The sequence below is a fragment of the Dreissena polymorpha genome, chromosome 12 (assembly GCF_020536995.1).
Source record: "Dreissena polymorpha isolate Duluth1 chromosome 12, UMN_Dpol_1.0, whole genome shotgun sequence".
NCBI classification, from domain to species: Eukaryota; Metazoa; Mollusca; class Bivalvia; order Myida; family Dreissenidae; genus Dreissena; species Dreissena polymorpha.
The window spans coordinates 33,806,361-33,822,205 of record NC_068366.1 but is presented as its reverse complement, the minus strand read 5'-3'; the positions used below and the strand labels follow the sequence as shown (position 1 = coordinate 33,822,205).

The 15,845-nt window shown below is 33.9% G+C and overlaps 1 protein-coding gene across 6 annotated transcripts in view; it reads right to left on the bottom strand.

The window, feature by feature from the left end:
- Window positions 1-15,845, bottom strand: part of LOC127853683 (uncharacterized) — a 171,132-nt gene that overhangs the window by 37,810 nt on the left and 117,477 nt on the right. For 5 of the 6 annotated variants that reach the window (XM_052388397.1, XM_052388396.1, XM_052388398.1 and 2 more), the window contains 2 exons: window positions 15,362-15,469; window positions 134-222 (listed from right to left, as the gene is read on the bottom strand). In XM_052388397.1, coding sequence (XP_052244357.1) covers window positions 134-222; window positions 15,362-15,469 — 197 coding nt within the window. Of the gene's footprint in view, window positions 1-133; window positions 223-8,563; window positions 8,892-15,361; window positions 15,470-15,845 lie in introns of those variants that run through there. The other variant, XM_052388399.1, reaches the window with a different exon arrangement.

Here is a 15,845-nt window from a genome sequence, read left to right as displayed (position 1 = left end):
ATTACTTGTACATATCTGAACGATTTCAAAATTAATGTTTAAAGCAAATTTTGCCCTTTATGTATTGGTCTTATCAATCACAAAAGCTCTGACTGTACATATAAATATTTACACACATATGCAAGGAACTCACAGTATATTGTTGGAGCTCTTTGGCTTGATGCTGCCCCTAAACAGCACGGCACCTGGGGCTGATTTGCGCCTGGCAGATAGATGTCTTCTCTGGAAAAACAATCAAGAAGTCTGTTATTAGTAACTCACAGTATCTGTAGCCATTCAAAAGAAAGGTACATAAAGATGTGATTCTTCATTTGTCTATAATATAGAAGATACATTTTTTTAGAGACTATGTTTTGGCTTTATACGGAATACAGGCATTTCTTTTTCTTCTTTCCGATTAAGTGTAGGGCTCCTCTTGAACATCGTAACACTTGTACTATACAATGAGTCTTGAGCCCTGGGTAGAACCAGTACTTTCATGTCTTCGAGGAAGATCGAAATAACGCTCCCACAATAGGGATCGCACCCGTGACCTCTCAATTTCTAGGCAGACACCATATCCACAACACCATGGTGATTTGTATTCATGATGCCTGTTTTCATTGGTAAATAAAAATTAAGTAAAATAGAAACAGAAATTTGAGATCAAATAGATTTGTAGTTATTTGTCCTAAAAAATATCATATTTATTTCACTTGCCTTGAGAAGTGGTATAATATACTACACTACGTCAGTACACATAATACATGACTGATATAACGTCATAGAATTACCTACTACTTTAATGATACATCATCAAGGGCACGTTTTAAACTCAACTGTTTAACTTAATTCAACCGTAAATTTTTCATTTGCATTTGTCAACAACGGTAATGTCTGATGATTTAAAAAAAATCTAGCTCGAGGTAAATTGTTTTTGTAGTCTTTAATACAACTCAACAAAGTCAAATGTGACCTAACATTCACCTCTGAAAATTCACCAATTATATATTTTCTATGTAAACTTAGCTAAAACTCCATTTAAAAGTAAATTGAAGAATAACAGTTAACCTTTTTCAAATAACATGCTTCAAGCATCCATGTTTTCACATCCAAGATAACACATGTGGAATGGGTTACAATTACAAGTGTGCAGAATGATGGATAAACACCACCTTGTTTGACATTTCAAATGAAATAACAATAATTGAAACTTCATCTGCATTTAAATGCTCTTTGATTTGCAGAATTATTTTATAGAAAGTGAACAGGGAGAAGCACAAGGAACAGTGCACACCTGTGGTAAACTATTTTATGCTGATATAATAGCTACTTATGTCTTGTATGGCATAAGGGTGTAACTGTACTTCTAATGGGACGGTATATTATAATAAGTCTTCCTCGGTACGGTTCACGATACGCCTCCGAGTCCGTACGGTACGACATTTTTCATGACGCATGTAGAGGGAAGTAACTGTAATTTGCCCAAAAAAATGGGGGTTATTGAATTGAAATCACCTCCAGCGAGCTTCAAATAAAAAATATGGCAGCATTTTGTGTTATCAGTAAGAAAGTGGTCGGCATTTATTTCATATAAACATTTGCTTTATATCACGACTTTAGTAGCTACAAATTTCCTAAGCAGGAACTGTAATTCTGTAATTCTGCTGAGAATTTGGCAAATTCTTCGAAACCATTAAAATTAAATTTCAACCACTCAAAAATGTTCTGTGTCGCCTACGTCACGAAACAAGGTCGAATATTTGACTGGTTCTAAGAACTGGGCTTGGAGTTTTTTGCGGCACAAGCAAAGATAGCCAGTTCGACTACTTGGTTAACACGTTTTATTTTTAAGTGAAATAATCTATCGAAGTAAAAGAAACATAAAGCAGTCCGTATTTTTTAAACATATTCATAGTTTCGTGTTAATGTTTAATCAAAATTTTAGATTCGTAAATAATAATAACTAATTGTCAATTCGTGTACTTTCATGACATTATATGGTAATTTGTGTATTGTATGACACATATGTAGAGGTCTTTAAATAAAATTGAACAAGAGATGTGTTTGTCAGAAACATAATGCCCCCTTATGCGCCGCTTTTTTTTTTTTGACCTTTGACCTTGAAGGATGACCTTGACCTTTCACCACTTCAAATGTGCAGCTCGATGAGATACACATGCATGCCAAATATGAAGTTGCTATGTTCAATATTTCAAAAGTTATTGCAAAACTTTACTGTGATATTAATGTTTTGGTGTTGTTGTTTTTCACCTTTGACCTTGAAGGATGAACTTGACCTTTCACCACTAAAAATGTGCAGCTCCATGAGATAAACATGCATGCCAAATATGAAGTTGCTATGTTCAATATTTCAAAAGTTATTGCAAAATTTTACTGTAATATTTAAGTTTTGGTACAGAATGACAGACCGACAGGCCAAAAACAATATACCCCCGATCTATCTATCCGGGGACATAAAAATGGTTTAAAATGGTTTGTATGTTGTTTCCATCGCAATACGTATTGTATCGTACACACTGTTCGCGATACATATCGTATCGTAAGGTGGGCGTATTGTGACACCCTTAGTATGGCATGGCAAAATAAGGATTTTAAAACAAATGGTACATATCTTTAAATAAATTATTTTATAAATAGGTACATTCTTATCACAATTAATAATTTATTTCAGTTGTGATTTTTTCTATAAACACATATCAATAAAATATTTTTTCCATGTTTAGCAACTTTTTAAATTATGTTCTCAATACCTTCAAATACATCTTACAACCCAAATTATATTTCCATTCTCACAGCTTGCATTGAAGTGTGCACTTTAAAATTAATTTTTCATGGACCATTTTACTTAAATTAAATGAAAGAAATTCAATATAACATTGATCTTTCAATGTGATTATTCAGTCTATTAATTCTATTAAACATACTGTTCTTGTTGACCCAATTTTCTCTTTGGGTTCATTAAAAACTGAACTTGTGTGAAAAATGGCTTTCAAATTATGTAAATATTCCCCATAAAAAATACATTTATAAAACATTAACACCAGACATAATATGTTCATTGGTTATTATACTGACACCATAATGGCAATATGACACAAGGTGCTCCAAAAGTCGATAAAACCTGAGGCGAAAAACACACACATCATAAATCAGACAAGAAATATCTTTAAAAAAGATATACGGCGTTGATAGTTCAATGAATGAGATCAAGGATAGCGAATGTCTTTTTTCTGTGCAGTTCTTAGCTGCATCACACGCAGAACGGGATGTTACGCGGAGTTTTCGCGGCTTATTTTACATTATTACATATTGCTGGTCATAAACCTATAGATACAAAACAGAAAACCAAAAGAAGAATGGGAGTGAAATTAAAACATACGAGTCAACCGGCCACATGAGAAGTATCAGTATTTATAGGCGCGTTCTTCGAACAAACCTGTTTTAGTGGTTTGTCAGGCATTGCTATTTGATTCGATTATTAACAGTATCGATAATCATCGCGCTCATGCTTAATACATTGGTCAATATGGTGGAATAATTATTGTTAAATTAATCAAAAATAATATTTATCATTGTATTGTTGAAAACACATTAAGTTCTACATATTTCTGGTCTAAAGAAAATTCCAGGTCACCAAGTTCACGGATAGCGTATTTATTATATAACTATTATTTTACTGGCCGCTAACTCCGGTGATGACCTGTATATAAACTCTGACATTCATACACTGGCCGCGAATTGACCCGGGTTGAAATGCAATGTATTAAAGTGAGGCCTCGCTCCCACTGCTCTTTATACTTTTACATGTTAACATGTTGACAAGAATATGGAAGTAAGTACTAAATATGAGAACATAGCCTTTAAATATAAACGCGTTGCGCTGGTAATTCTCTGAAAATAAAAGGTGCACGCGCAAACTGTATTGATGTCGAGAATTGAGTGTAAAACTGTTCTATCTATTAAGCCTTTTCATTACAAATAAAATTGTTTCATGCAGTAAGACAGTGTTACAAATACGCGTATATGTTTCCAATGTTCTGGTGGAATACTCAAATCAGCCAATGGAATAAATGAAGTGTATTCATTCGTACCTAGCCGCGGGAAATTTTATTTGAATTTTATTGGACACTTACAAAAAAAAAGCTAAATAAATGTACCTTCCCACTGCAAATAATTTCTCCCATGAGTGTAGGACTAAGCATAAATCCCATAATGCATTGAAAATTGTTCATAAATCTTTTTTCACAAGAAACTTTTTTTGTTCCAGAGTATTCCTATTCAGCCCTCACAGTGGTCTTTCAAGTAATACACAAACCTTTAAAAATGTCTTAAATTACTTCTTGGTGCAACTTCACAAAGGTGAGACAATGTTAAATGCTCATTTAGAAACTACAAATTAGCACTGAATTACTTGTTGGTGCAACTTCACAAAGGTGAGACAATGTTAAATGCTCATTTAGAAACTACAAATTAGCATCAAAATATTGAAACTTCTGGAAAGTTGGGAGCAAATTTTGCATGTTTGTTCCGAAAGGTGTTTTCGCTAATACAAAACATTGCAAACATTCTCGGTGATGCAGTGAAATCATCAGGAACTTAATCACTTGAATGCACAGCAACACAACAATGTTCACATTCTTTGTACATTGCTTAGCATCATTGCATTGTAAATATAGGTGCCATATTAATGAAAAGGGAGGTAATTTGTACGTTCCACAGAGTCTACGTGATTTCAAATTTTTTCAAAATATTATCTCTTAAATATACACAAAGTTGTGAAAGTGTAATCAACTTTCTTTGTTTTGGCAAACCAAGGTAAACAATCGAAACATTCGGAGCACGTTGGGCTAAGGTTACTCATAACAAAATGAAAATGTTCATTAATATAGTTGATGTTAGCCCCAATGGGATTATCTAAACTTGCAATTAAGATGCTTCAGTTTCTAATGTAAAAATGTATGACATAACATTATTCAGGGTAATGTATGTAACTATCCCAACTTCCTCCGCTATCCACCAACACACCTACTCATACTTCCCATGATGAATAGCAACGTACAGTCACAGTTTGTTTTATATATAAAATTGAAAATGACTAACTTATGCACTCTGAAATTACACGATTGACTCGTAATAATAATTATTAAAACATATTGAAAATATGTGGCATATCTGTTTTTACTTGTTTCAAACTACTTAATAACTTTTACATTGCTTAAAATGAAACATATTTTTATCAAAATAAATACTTTAATCTTGGTACCATAAAAATTACACATAATAACAAATTCACAATTTAAGGACACATTGACAATGAAAAAATGTTTGAATAATGTTATTTTTGCTTGACTAGAACCCATATAAACCGTGATACATGAAAAAAACAAAAGTCAAACTTGATCTTCAACAAGATGTGTTTGTGAAACACAATGTCCCCCTATATGATGTTTGACCTTGTAGGATGACCTTGACCTTGACCCTTCACCACTCGAAATGTGCATCTCCTTGAGATACACACGCATTTCAAATATAAAATAGCTAGCTTCAATATTGCAGAAGTGACATTACATGCGCAATTTTGACCCATATATTTGACCTTGAAGGATGACCTTGACCTTGACCTTTCACCACTCAAAATGTGCAGCTCCATGAGATACACATGCATGCCAAATATCAAGTTGCTATCTTCAATATCGCAAAAGTTTTCATAAAATAAGCGATTTGGGCCACGTATATTTGACCTCTGACCTTGAAGAATGACCTTGACCTCGACCTTTCATCACTCAAAATGTGCAGCTCCATGAGATACACATGCATGCCAAATATCAAGTTGCTATCTTCAATATCGCAAAAGTATTCATAAAATAAGCGATTTGGGCCACATATATTTGACCTCTGACCTTGAAGGATGAGCTTGACCTTGACCTTTCACCACTCAAAATGTGCAGCTCCATGAGATACACATGCATGCCAAATATCAAGTTGCTATCTTCAATATTGCAAAAGTATTCATAAAATGAGCGATTTTGGCCACATATATTTGATCTCTGACCTTAAAGGATGACATAAATTATGACATCTTTTACTGATGACTTTAAATCATTCATGTCTGACTATATGTCTTAGTCAATAAAAGATAAAACAAACAACATTTGAATGGCCTTGAAAGATAGTGACTCACATAGCCTATCTAGCGTCCATCTTTATCGTTCAGTCGTTCATTTCAAACCCGAAACACACCAATTGACATTTTTATGCACAATGAACCATTAGATAGATAGCAATCCACTGTCTTAACAATTTCTACATTTCAGCCATATTTATCCAAATAGTCGAAGTTCCATACCTTTTTAAGAAATCGCACACTGCGCCTTCAAACACAGATGTCTATTAACATGCCATGCCTTCTTGAAGCAAGACAGAAATTAGAAGGAATTAATTAATGGGAAGAGAGAAATTTCATTGGGGTTATTTCAAGTGTTAAATAGCTTTAAAATCTTTTGTTATTTTAATCCAAACAAGTGATATACACCTAAACTGATATAAGCTACAAGCTACTCAAGGGATAAACTGTTCTTAAGCAAGTATTCAGAGGTCAAGGTAGTCAAGAAATGACAAAGTAAACGTATCTATGTTAAATTGTTCCATTAAATTTACTCAGGTGGTTTGTGCATAACATAGGGATCAATAGAATTAAATTAAACAGAATTAATAAACGCTTAGGGGTGGGGGATTATATATACCTCTAGGGATAGAGGGGGGCATTAGGAATAAAAGAGTACGGGGGGGGGGGCTTCATATTTAGCAATGAACCATAAGGTACTGGTGGTCCATTTCCAAAGTAAATTAATCAATATGCTTAAATTTGGACAAACCACGTTGGACAACTCAGGTTGAAGTTACAATCTTTGACAAACATTTTAGACTTACCACTATTGACTAACCACCGACAAGCCACCTTTGATAAGCCACATAAGAATAACCACCATGGACCATGTTAGACTTAAATAAACTATCTTAGACCAACCATCTTGGACAAACTACCTTGACTAACAACCTTGCACAAGTCATCCGAGACATTAACCACACTGGACTTACCACCTTGCACAAATGACTTTGGGAAAACCACAATAGAGATACTACCTTGCACAAATGACCTTGGGAAATTAACCACAATAGAGATACTACCTTGCACAAATGACCTTGGGAAATTAACCACAATAGAGATACTACCTTGCACAAATGACCCTGGACAAACCACAATGGAGATACTACCTGGCACTAATGACTTTGGGCAAACCATAATAGAGATACTACCTTGCATAAATGACCTTGGGCAAACTAAAATGGAGATACCAACTTGCACAAATGACCTTGGACAAATCACAATGGACTTACTACCTTGCAAAAACAACCTTGTACAAACCACAATGGAGATACTACCTTGCACAATTGACCTTGCACAAATGACCTTGGACAAACCACCTTAAACAAAAATGTTGACCTAACCACTTTTGACTAACAACTATTATGATAAACAATCTTGACATAACAACCATGAATAAACCATGATGGATCTGTGTTTGTCACATTGTTAATTTACTACATTTCACTTTTTGTCACAATATGAAATTTACTAACATATATTGTAATTACAAGATGAAAGATAGACTTATATTGTTTTCCCTCGAAGCAATTTATAACAAAGTTGTCACTGAAAGGAATCCATTAACATTTGAATAATACAATGGCTTGTCCTATCCATGTATGGCGATATTAATGAAATAAAATCTTCAAATTTGTTAAATAAAATAGCCTTTACATAATGGCTCTAATGTGCCTAAACAATGCATATCTTCCAAAGCAAATATCTTTATTTAAAAAGACATAGTTCATCATATAGCACACATTGATATTGTTAGGCATTTAACTTGACCAAGCAACAAATGACTGCATTATAGAAGCAACAATTCCAATATAATGTTATTTACATACAGCCTTATTGAATAACTAATACAAGATAAATACTATCAGTCTTAATGTTAAATACCTCAAAGCATCGAAGATTATCTATCTAACTCACTGTCCACCAGTCAGGGACTAAATAAATTTGAAAAGGATTTCCTTGCAACAATATTGTGCTAGCAATAAGATCACATAATTTACTCATCAATTCGTTCAAATTCAGTTTTAAACTGATAAATAACTGACAGAAAATTGCAGTTCCTGAGGATTTTCGAATGTATACAAAACGGATATTAAATTCTTCACATTTTCGCGTTAACTAATCCTAGATACTGTAATCTGTTTTTTTTCTCACTCTTGAATGACACAATCAAATTATCAGTAAATAAATAAATAAAAAATGCCCATTGAAAAATGCATATCAACAATAAAATTTCTTAACAAACAAGCACATTCGTTGAATTGATGTCTCCCGCCAACTTAATTTTGGTTATGGATGGGTGCAAATCCCTTGATAAACTGTATAATATAAAGAATAGGGTATTTTTTAATAAACCTTACAAATATGCACAAATCAACCTCATTTAGGTTCTACCTCATTTTCATATGGAAACACAGGCTCGTTGAAATTCAAACTGTCAATATCCTCAACCAGGTCTTCGCTCTTACTGCGGATATGGTGGAAACTGAATTTTTTTCGGAACATACTTCGTTTACTTTAGTCTTTAGGTTCTATATCATTGAATATAGCTTCTTCGTTAAAATGGCACAGCTTGTTAATGTTTTATACGGCTACGATTAGGCCTTTTTAAACTGTTTCTCAATTAATATCACATCCAACATTATACTGCGGATATTTCCAGATTCCACATGTTAAATAACAGAGTGGTTTTCGTTTTGCACAACTCTGTGAAAGAGATATACCCTAGTTTGTGCCATTTAAAGCAATATATCAAAATTCAAATCCATAAACATGACAGCTAAAATTCACAGGCGTATATCTATGTTATACAATATCCTTCCATGCCAATAAAATGTCCACTTCAATCTACTTGAGACATCTTAGGTGCTGTCTTCAAGTCCATAACATTTTCAGTTTCTTTTGCTTGTCAATAAAACCATTATAAAACATACACATCAAGCCGTAATTACTTTAAAATTTATATTTAAAATGCACACATCATTATGTACTATGACCATACACATTGCAATTCCTAGTTCTTTTTCAATATATTATTTTGTAAAAACACATATTATTGTTAATGTTTTCACAAATTATAATAACTGTCAGAAGAACCGTTTAAGATCATATGACACCGAATGTGACTTTCCTGTTAACCATCTTGTTTAGGAATATGTTAAGTCTATCCACCTAATACTTCATATTTATTATTAAATTTCATCCGTCTCAAATTGCTTCCATCATAATTGTGGTAAATGTTGTAAATGTTCAGGTTACAATGATAACCAGCGAAATTTGTGGGGATGAGAATGATATGATTGTTCGAAATGAATCGAAATGAATCGCTGGGTTAAGTTGACTGCAGCCATCAAGATTTCTGAACATAAGCTGTCTCCAAGTTTTCTTTACATTGTAAATGTTACACAAATTATTACAAATATTTGAATATTAAATACATAAAACATAGATAATATCTGTCATTGCAGTTTTCACGCATCAATATGTACATTCCAAAGTAGAACACCCAAATATTTGAGGCTCTAAGAAAGGGAATCTGTGATGTGTGTTTTTAATACTTCAAAAATATTGAACATTTATCAACAAGACAGGAGCATATCATGTAACAATATCATCTTTTCATGTAAATATTTGATAAGAAAAATGTTAAGCAATATTTTTATGAATTAGTATTTAATGTTTACCCTTTTAAACCCATGAAGAACCTCATAAAAAAATTGTACATTTATAGAACAAATAGAAAACATAATCATAAGTCATTTAAGTAATAACATGAATCATTAAATGCAAGAAACATCTCAAGTAACAGGTGATGAAAGACATTTCAATGGGATGTTTTAAATAGTTGCCGTTTCAAATCATAACATCGAGATATATTATGTAAATAATGACTGTTGAACACAGACCATTAGTATAAAGGCAATATGACCTAGCAGGGGAACTCAATAATTTATATGATGCCATGTGATTTTTGCATTCATATCGGCACAGTTTTCTTCATATTTTAAGACCATCCTTTGAAACTTAATGTAAACATAATTCAAAACTTTGTTGAAAGGCCATAATGGTTAACCCAGTTTATGGTACATAAAGCACACAGCAATTTGAATAAAAGTTGACACACAAAAGGAATGTAAAATTTTTGCAAAATAAACATACCTGGTATTTTATGATATCACGAAAGATTTACGTAATAAAATCCTTAAAAAATTATGAAATATTCCAATTATGGCCTAATTTTCTTGCAGCTGCCACATGTATATAGTCACCATGTTTTAATACTCTATAACGCCCATTAACTACTTTATTCCCCAACACTAGGTAACATGAAGCAGTCAAACAACCTTTTAAACAGTAAAATGGTCAAACACTTTTTAAATTCAAAATTAACACTCCAAAATGACACACTTCTGTCGTAATATTTACTTTTAAATTGGTTAATTTTCAAAACAACCAGCAATCCTCTACAACTGACAAGAGTGATGTTTAAACGTTTTACAGTTTTACACGCAGAAGTTATAAGTATGCGGCTAAGTTGTTTTCAATCGTTGACAAATTAATGCCGATCAATGAACATTATAAGGAGTGCAAAACCTATTAACATCTGCAATTGAGACTCAGAAGTAGATGAAACAAATGTTAAACATTCGATCAATGAATGAATTGTTAAATCTGTAACATGGAAATATGATTACCAGCACTTATATGACCTTTGACTCTAGGTGGGATATGTTTTAAACTCTACATTATATAACCCTTTACCACTTAGATTAGTGTTTTAAAGCATTTGTAGTCCCTTAGAAAGTAAAATTTAAGTAAAGGCCTTTCTTACTAGATTCAAGTTTTAAAGCGTCATCTCCAAACCTTAGATACTGTTGAGCAGCAAACAGCATAAAACCTGAACAGGCTGCGAGTTACTTGCAGGCTGTTCTGGTTTTATGCTTTGTTCATTTCAAACATTTTGTGTTGGCCATAATTAAATTTAAATAATAACCATTTACAAGGTTTTAAAGTTCTTAACAATGTCAATGGGAAAATGTCGCCCATGATCATCAAGGAATTTCATGGATTTGTTGGCCCCTCATATTGTTTCATTATCTCCCATGAAATACTGTCAAAAGCCATCAGGTCAAGTGCATGGCTGACCATGCTAGAAATTAGCATTTAACTTTCAGGATAATTTTTGTTTTTATATTTTTCAGACAGGTAATGTGTTCATAAATTTATTACATTGCAAGTGTTATCTATTTCAAGTAAGCACTGATTTTGTGACACCTAATAGTTAGTTATTCTATGGTCAACATGTCCACATTTAATTCAAGGCAATATTTATTACTCTTGAGTTAGATACTGCTTTTGTTTAACAAAATATCTTATCACCTTAAAAATAATTATATTATTATTTTGATTTTGAATTCCTTATAAAGAAGACTGTTCCATTCCCAAGTCAGGGGCACACATACATCTTGTTTACTTTCTTAAGCCGATGTTGTCCGTAGTTTACATATGCCTCTTTCTGAGAATATTGGACTTAATGTGTGTGCAGACAGTGTCGCCCTGAATTAGCCTGTTCCCACAATTATGGATTACACTCTTTGCTTTTAAAACATTTTTTTGAAGGCAGTCTTTTCTAAACGAAAATAGGCAGAAAGTGTCGTCCCAGATAAGCCTGTGCAGACTGCACAAGCTAATCTAGGAAGACACTTTATGAACATGCATTAGGCCCCGTTTTCCCAGAACAAGGGTAAAATATTCATTACCCAGCTGTTAATACTCTCAATCTTTGTTTACAAACAGAAAACTTGAATATTTTATATACAAAAATAAGTTAAATCTCTTCCAATTGGAGAGTCACTCTAGTGGGTTTGAGGTTTTCCTTTAAAACTATTACTTTCATTATTGTAAGTATAAAAAACATTATACAAAAAAAATGTTTAAAAAAATAAACTAATTAAATTTGGGCGTTAAATACTCAGATGCGTAAATCATATGAAAGGAATGTACCAGTAATTTAAAACGATGCACAGATATGAGATGTATAATGCACGCTTGCAAACCGTGAAATATGCATTTGTAAACGGCATGTAAATAGATACTGCTGTAATACAAATGAGTTTATGCAGAACTAATTTACACAAATATTTCAGCACAGATTTGCATCTGAAAAGGAGATTTTGGCAATGTCACATGACAATCTTGTTTTTTTCTGTCTGGTTAACATGGTTTTATATGTAGAACAAGATGTTGACATGGCCACTATGTTGTCAGACCGCACACAGACCAATTTCAAAATGAAAAGTTTCATGGTTCAAATAAATTTTCAGATTAATAACTCTCTCATACATTTATTGTATAAATATATGCAACACAATAGAACTGCAGAAAAAGAAAACTCACAAAAACTTGTGCTTCGTTCTGGGAAAACTGGTCTAAATGCATGTGCTTAAAGTGTTCTGGGAAAACTGGTCTAAATGCATGTGCTTAGTGTTCTGGGAAAACTGGTCTAAATGCATGTGCTTAAAGTGTTCTGGGAAAACTGGTCTAAATGCATGTGCTTAAAGTGTTCTGGGAAAACTGGTCTAAATGCATGTGCTTAAAGTGTTCTGGGAAAACTGGTCTAAATGCATGTGCTTAAAGTGTTCTGGGAAAACTGGTCTAAATGCATGTGCTTAAAGTGTTCTGGGAAAACTGGTTTAAATGCATGTGCTTAAAGTGTTCTGGGAAAACTGGTCTTAATGCATGTGCTTAAAGTGTTCTGGGAAAACTGGTCTAAATGCATGTGCTTAAAGTGTTCTGGGAAACCTGGTCTAAAAATATGTGCTTAAAGTGTTCTGGGAAAACTGGTCTAAATGCATGTGCTTAAAGTGTTCTGGGAAACCTGGTCTAAATGCATGTGCTTAAAGTGTTCTGGGAAAACTGGTCTAAATGCATGTGCTTAAAGTGTTCTGGGAAAACTGGTCTAAATGCATGTGCTTATAGTGTTCTGGGAAAACTGGTCTAAATGCGTGTGCTTAAAGTGTTCTGGGAAAACTGGTCTACATGCATGTGCTTAAAGTGTTCTGGGAAAACTGGTCTAAATGCATGTGCCTAAAGTGTTCTTCCAGATTAGCCTAAGCAGTCTTCACAGGCTAATCAGGGACAACACCTTCCGGTAATGGAATTTTTCATTTTTAGATTAGTCCCTTCTAAACCAAAATCCTAAAGTGGAAAGTGTTGTCACTGATAAGCCTGCACAGGCTTATTTTGGACGCCACTTTACTTATATGTATTAAGACCTGTTATTTTGGACGCCACTTTACTTATATGTATTAATACCTGTTATTTTGGACGCCACTTTACTCATATGTATTAAGACCTGTTATTTTGGACGCCACTTTACTTATATGTATTAAGACCTGTTATTTTGGACGCCACTTTACTCATATGTATTAAGACCTGTTATTTTGGACGCCACTTTACTCATATGTATTAAGTCCTGTTTTTTTGGACCCCACTTTACTTATATGTATTAATACCTGTTTTCCCATGAGCAAGGCTAGCTTGTTTAATAAACAGTGTCAGATTTAGACCGGGTTTCCATGTCTCCGCGTCCGCCTTACGTGTGCGCGAAAAAACGAACTGGTTGAAATCTGTTGGAGCTTTTCCATGTAGCCGCGTTCCGCGTCCGCATTTTTCGTCCGCGTATTGCGAGCGATTTTTCACGGATGCGGACCCAGTTCACGGACAGTCAACATGAATGGTCGATTTAAAAGCATAAATATTAGTGAAAAAATAATAAATTTAGTAAGTGATCACCCTGAAATATACAACCAACGTATGAAAAAATACAAAGACATTGCATCAAACATCTGGCAAAGCATAGCCAAAGAAATGGCGTTTCAGATAAGGGAGAATAGTAATTTGCGAATATATATCGTCTGCATCGTGTACACTCTGTCTAATACGAATTAATCAGTAATGTTTATCAATATAATTATGCTTATTTTCATTAATTCAGCTCTAATTCAATAACAAGATGGTAGTATGTATCGTAAGTTTGACGGTTTGTTATGATGGCCGGTGTCCAGTACCTATGTTTGAATTTCCGTCTACTTACATGCAGTACTGCCGCAGCAGTCATCATAAAAATTGTGTGCTCTTCTTATAACGACATGCTAATCCACGTACCACCACGTTTGGAATGAGCTTTTTACACGAAAAGGCTTAAAGAATAAGCGGATGCATGGAAACGATACTCCGTGTCCGTATACGGAATGTGGACACGGAACGCGGACGTGGAGCGCGGATGCATGGAAACCCAGCCTAACAGTTGAGTCCTTATTGACTAAGACTAGTGAGTTATTTATGTATATGTCTTATTATCATATTCAAATTTAGGGAGGTTTCTAAAGAATTGCAAACTATGATATTTGAATAAATAATGGCTGTTCACTTTACATTCAATTGTTAGATGAGGTGTTGATAAAAATGATATTGTGCTTGTGTAGAACTTGAAGTTCAATTAAAGACTCGGCTTTCAACTTCATACAAGAGGCAGTCATTAATAAGAGACTTTGTCATCCTAGAAACAGAAAATACAATTAAACATACAGTGTTCTCCTGCGTCAGCATGTATGGATCGCATAGACCAAAAAGGCTGCTTCAGGGGGATACTGAGTCTTTATGAACATGCAATTTAACCCCATCTACACAACGATGACACTCAACTCATAGGTTACACATAACACTAAATCATTTTGTATCCCTCTATGGTTTAAAATTAAAAGCAGTGCCTATTTCTAAAGAGTACGTTGTCTTCTTTTGAATAAAAGCCATTTAACAATCTTATATGGTTATTTCTCATTTGTCTTCTCTTGAATTAAAGCCATTTAACAATTTTATGTGGTTATTTCTCATTTCAAATACGTGTCTAGAGTACTTTGATGCCTTATATTGGAGGCTTACATAAAAGATTTTTCAGGGGGGGGGGTATGCATTCAGCGGAGATTAACTGTCTTAGCAGATGCAATAAATTATATTTTTGATTGCAATTATTGGAAGAGGACAGATCCATCTTTAAATGATAGCAGGCTTGCACAATTTGATGAAGGCTAAGAAATGCTTTAAAAGTTAGCATTTGTACAATGGGACCCGATGAATTAGTGTTATTTAACCACATAACTGTTATGCACTCAAGGTGACCTCGACACTGACCTCAATGTTTTGCAGCTGAAGGTCATCATGAGGAAACTTGTACTGCACACGCTCCATACGCCGCATGTTGTCCATGTTCTCCAGCTCATCCTCCCGCTCCTTCACCATCTGCAACAGCAACAACAGAGATGATGATGATGATAACAACAACAACAGATGAAAAATGTTTTAAGTAACAACAATGACGATCATGATCATAATAACAACAATGCTTATGATTTTGTTTGCAACAACACCAACTATGATGATGATGATAATGACACCACCAACAACAATCATGATGATGATGATGTTTTTAACTACATCAATTACAAAAACAATTGTAATGTTCATGATGATCATCATCATGTAGATGATGATGACAGTGAAAACACATTTGATTATGATGAGAGCACCACTGGTAACATTATCACTACAGGAAGTCTCAACAGTTGGGACGTGTTCTGAGAAAACCAGGCTTAATGCATGTGCGGAAAGTGTCATC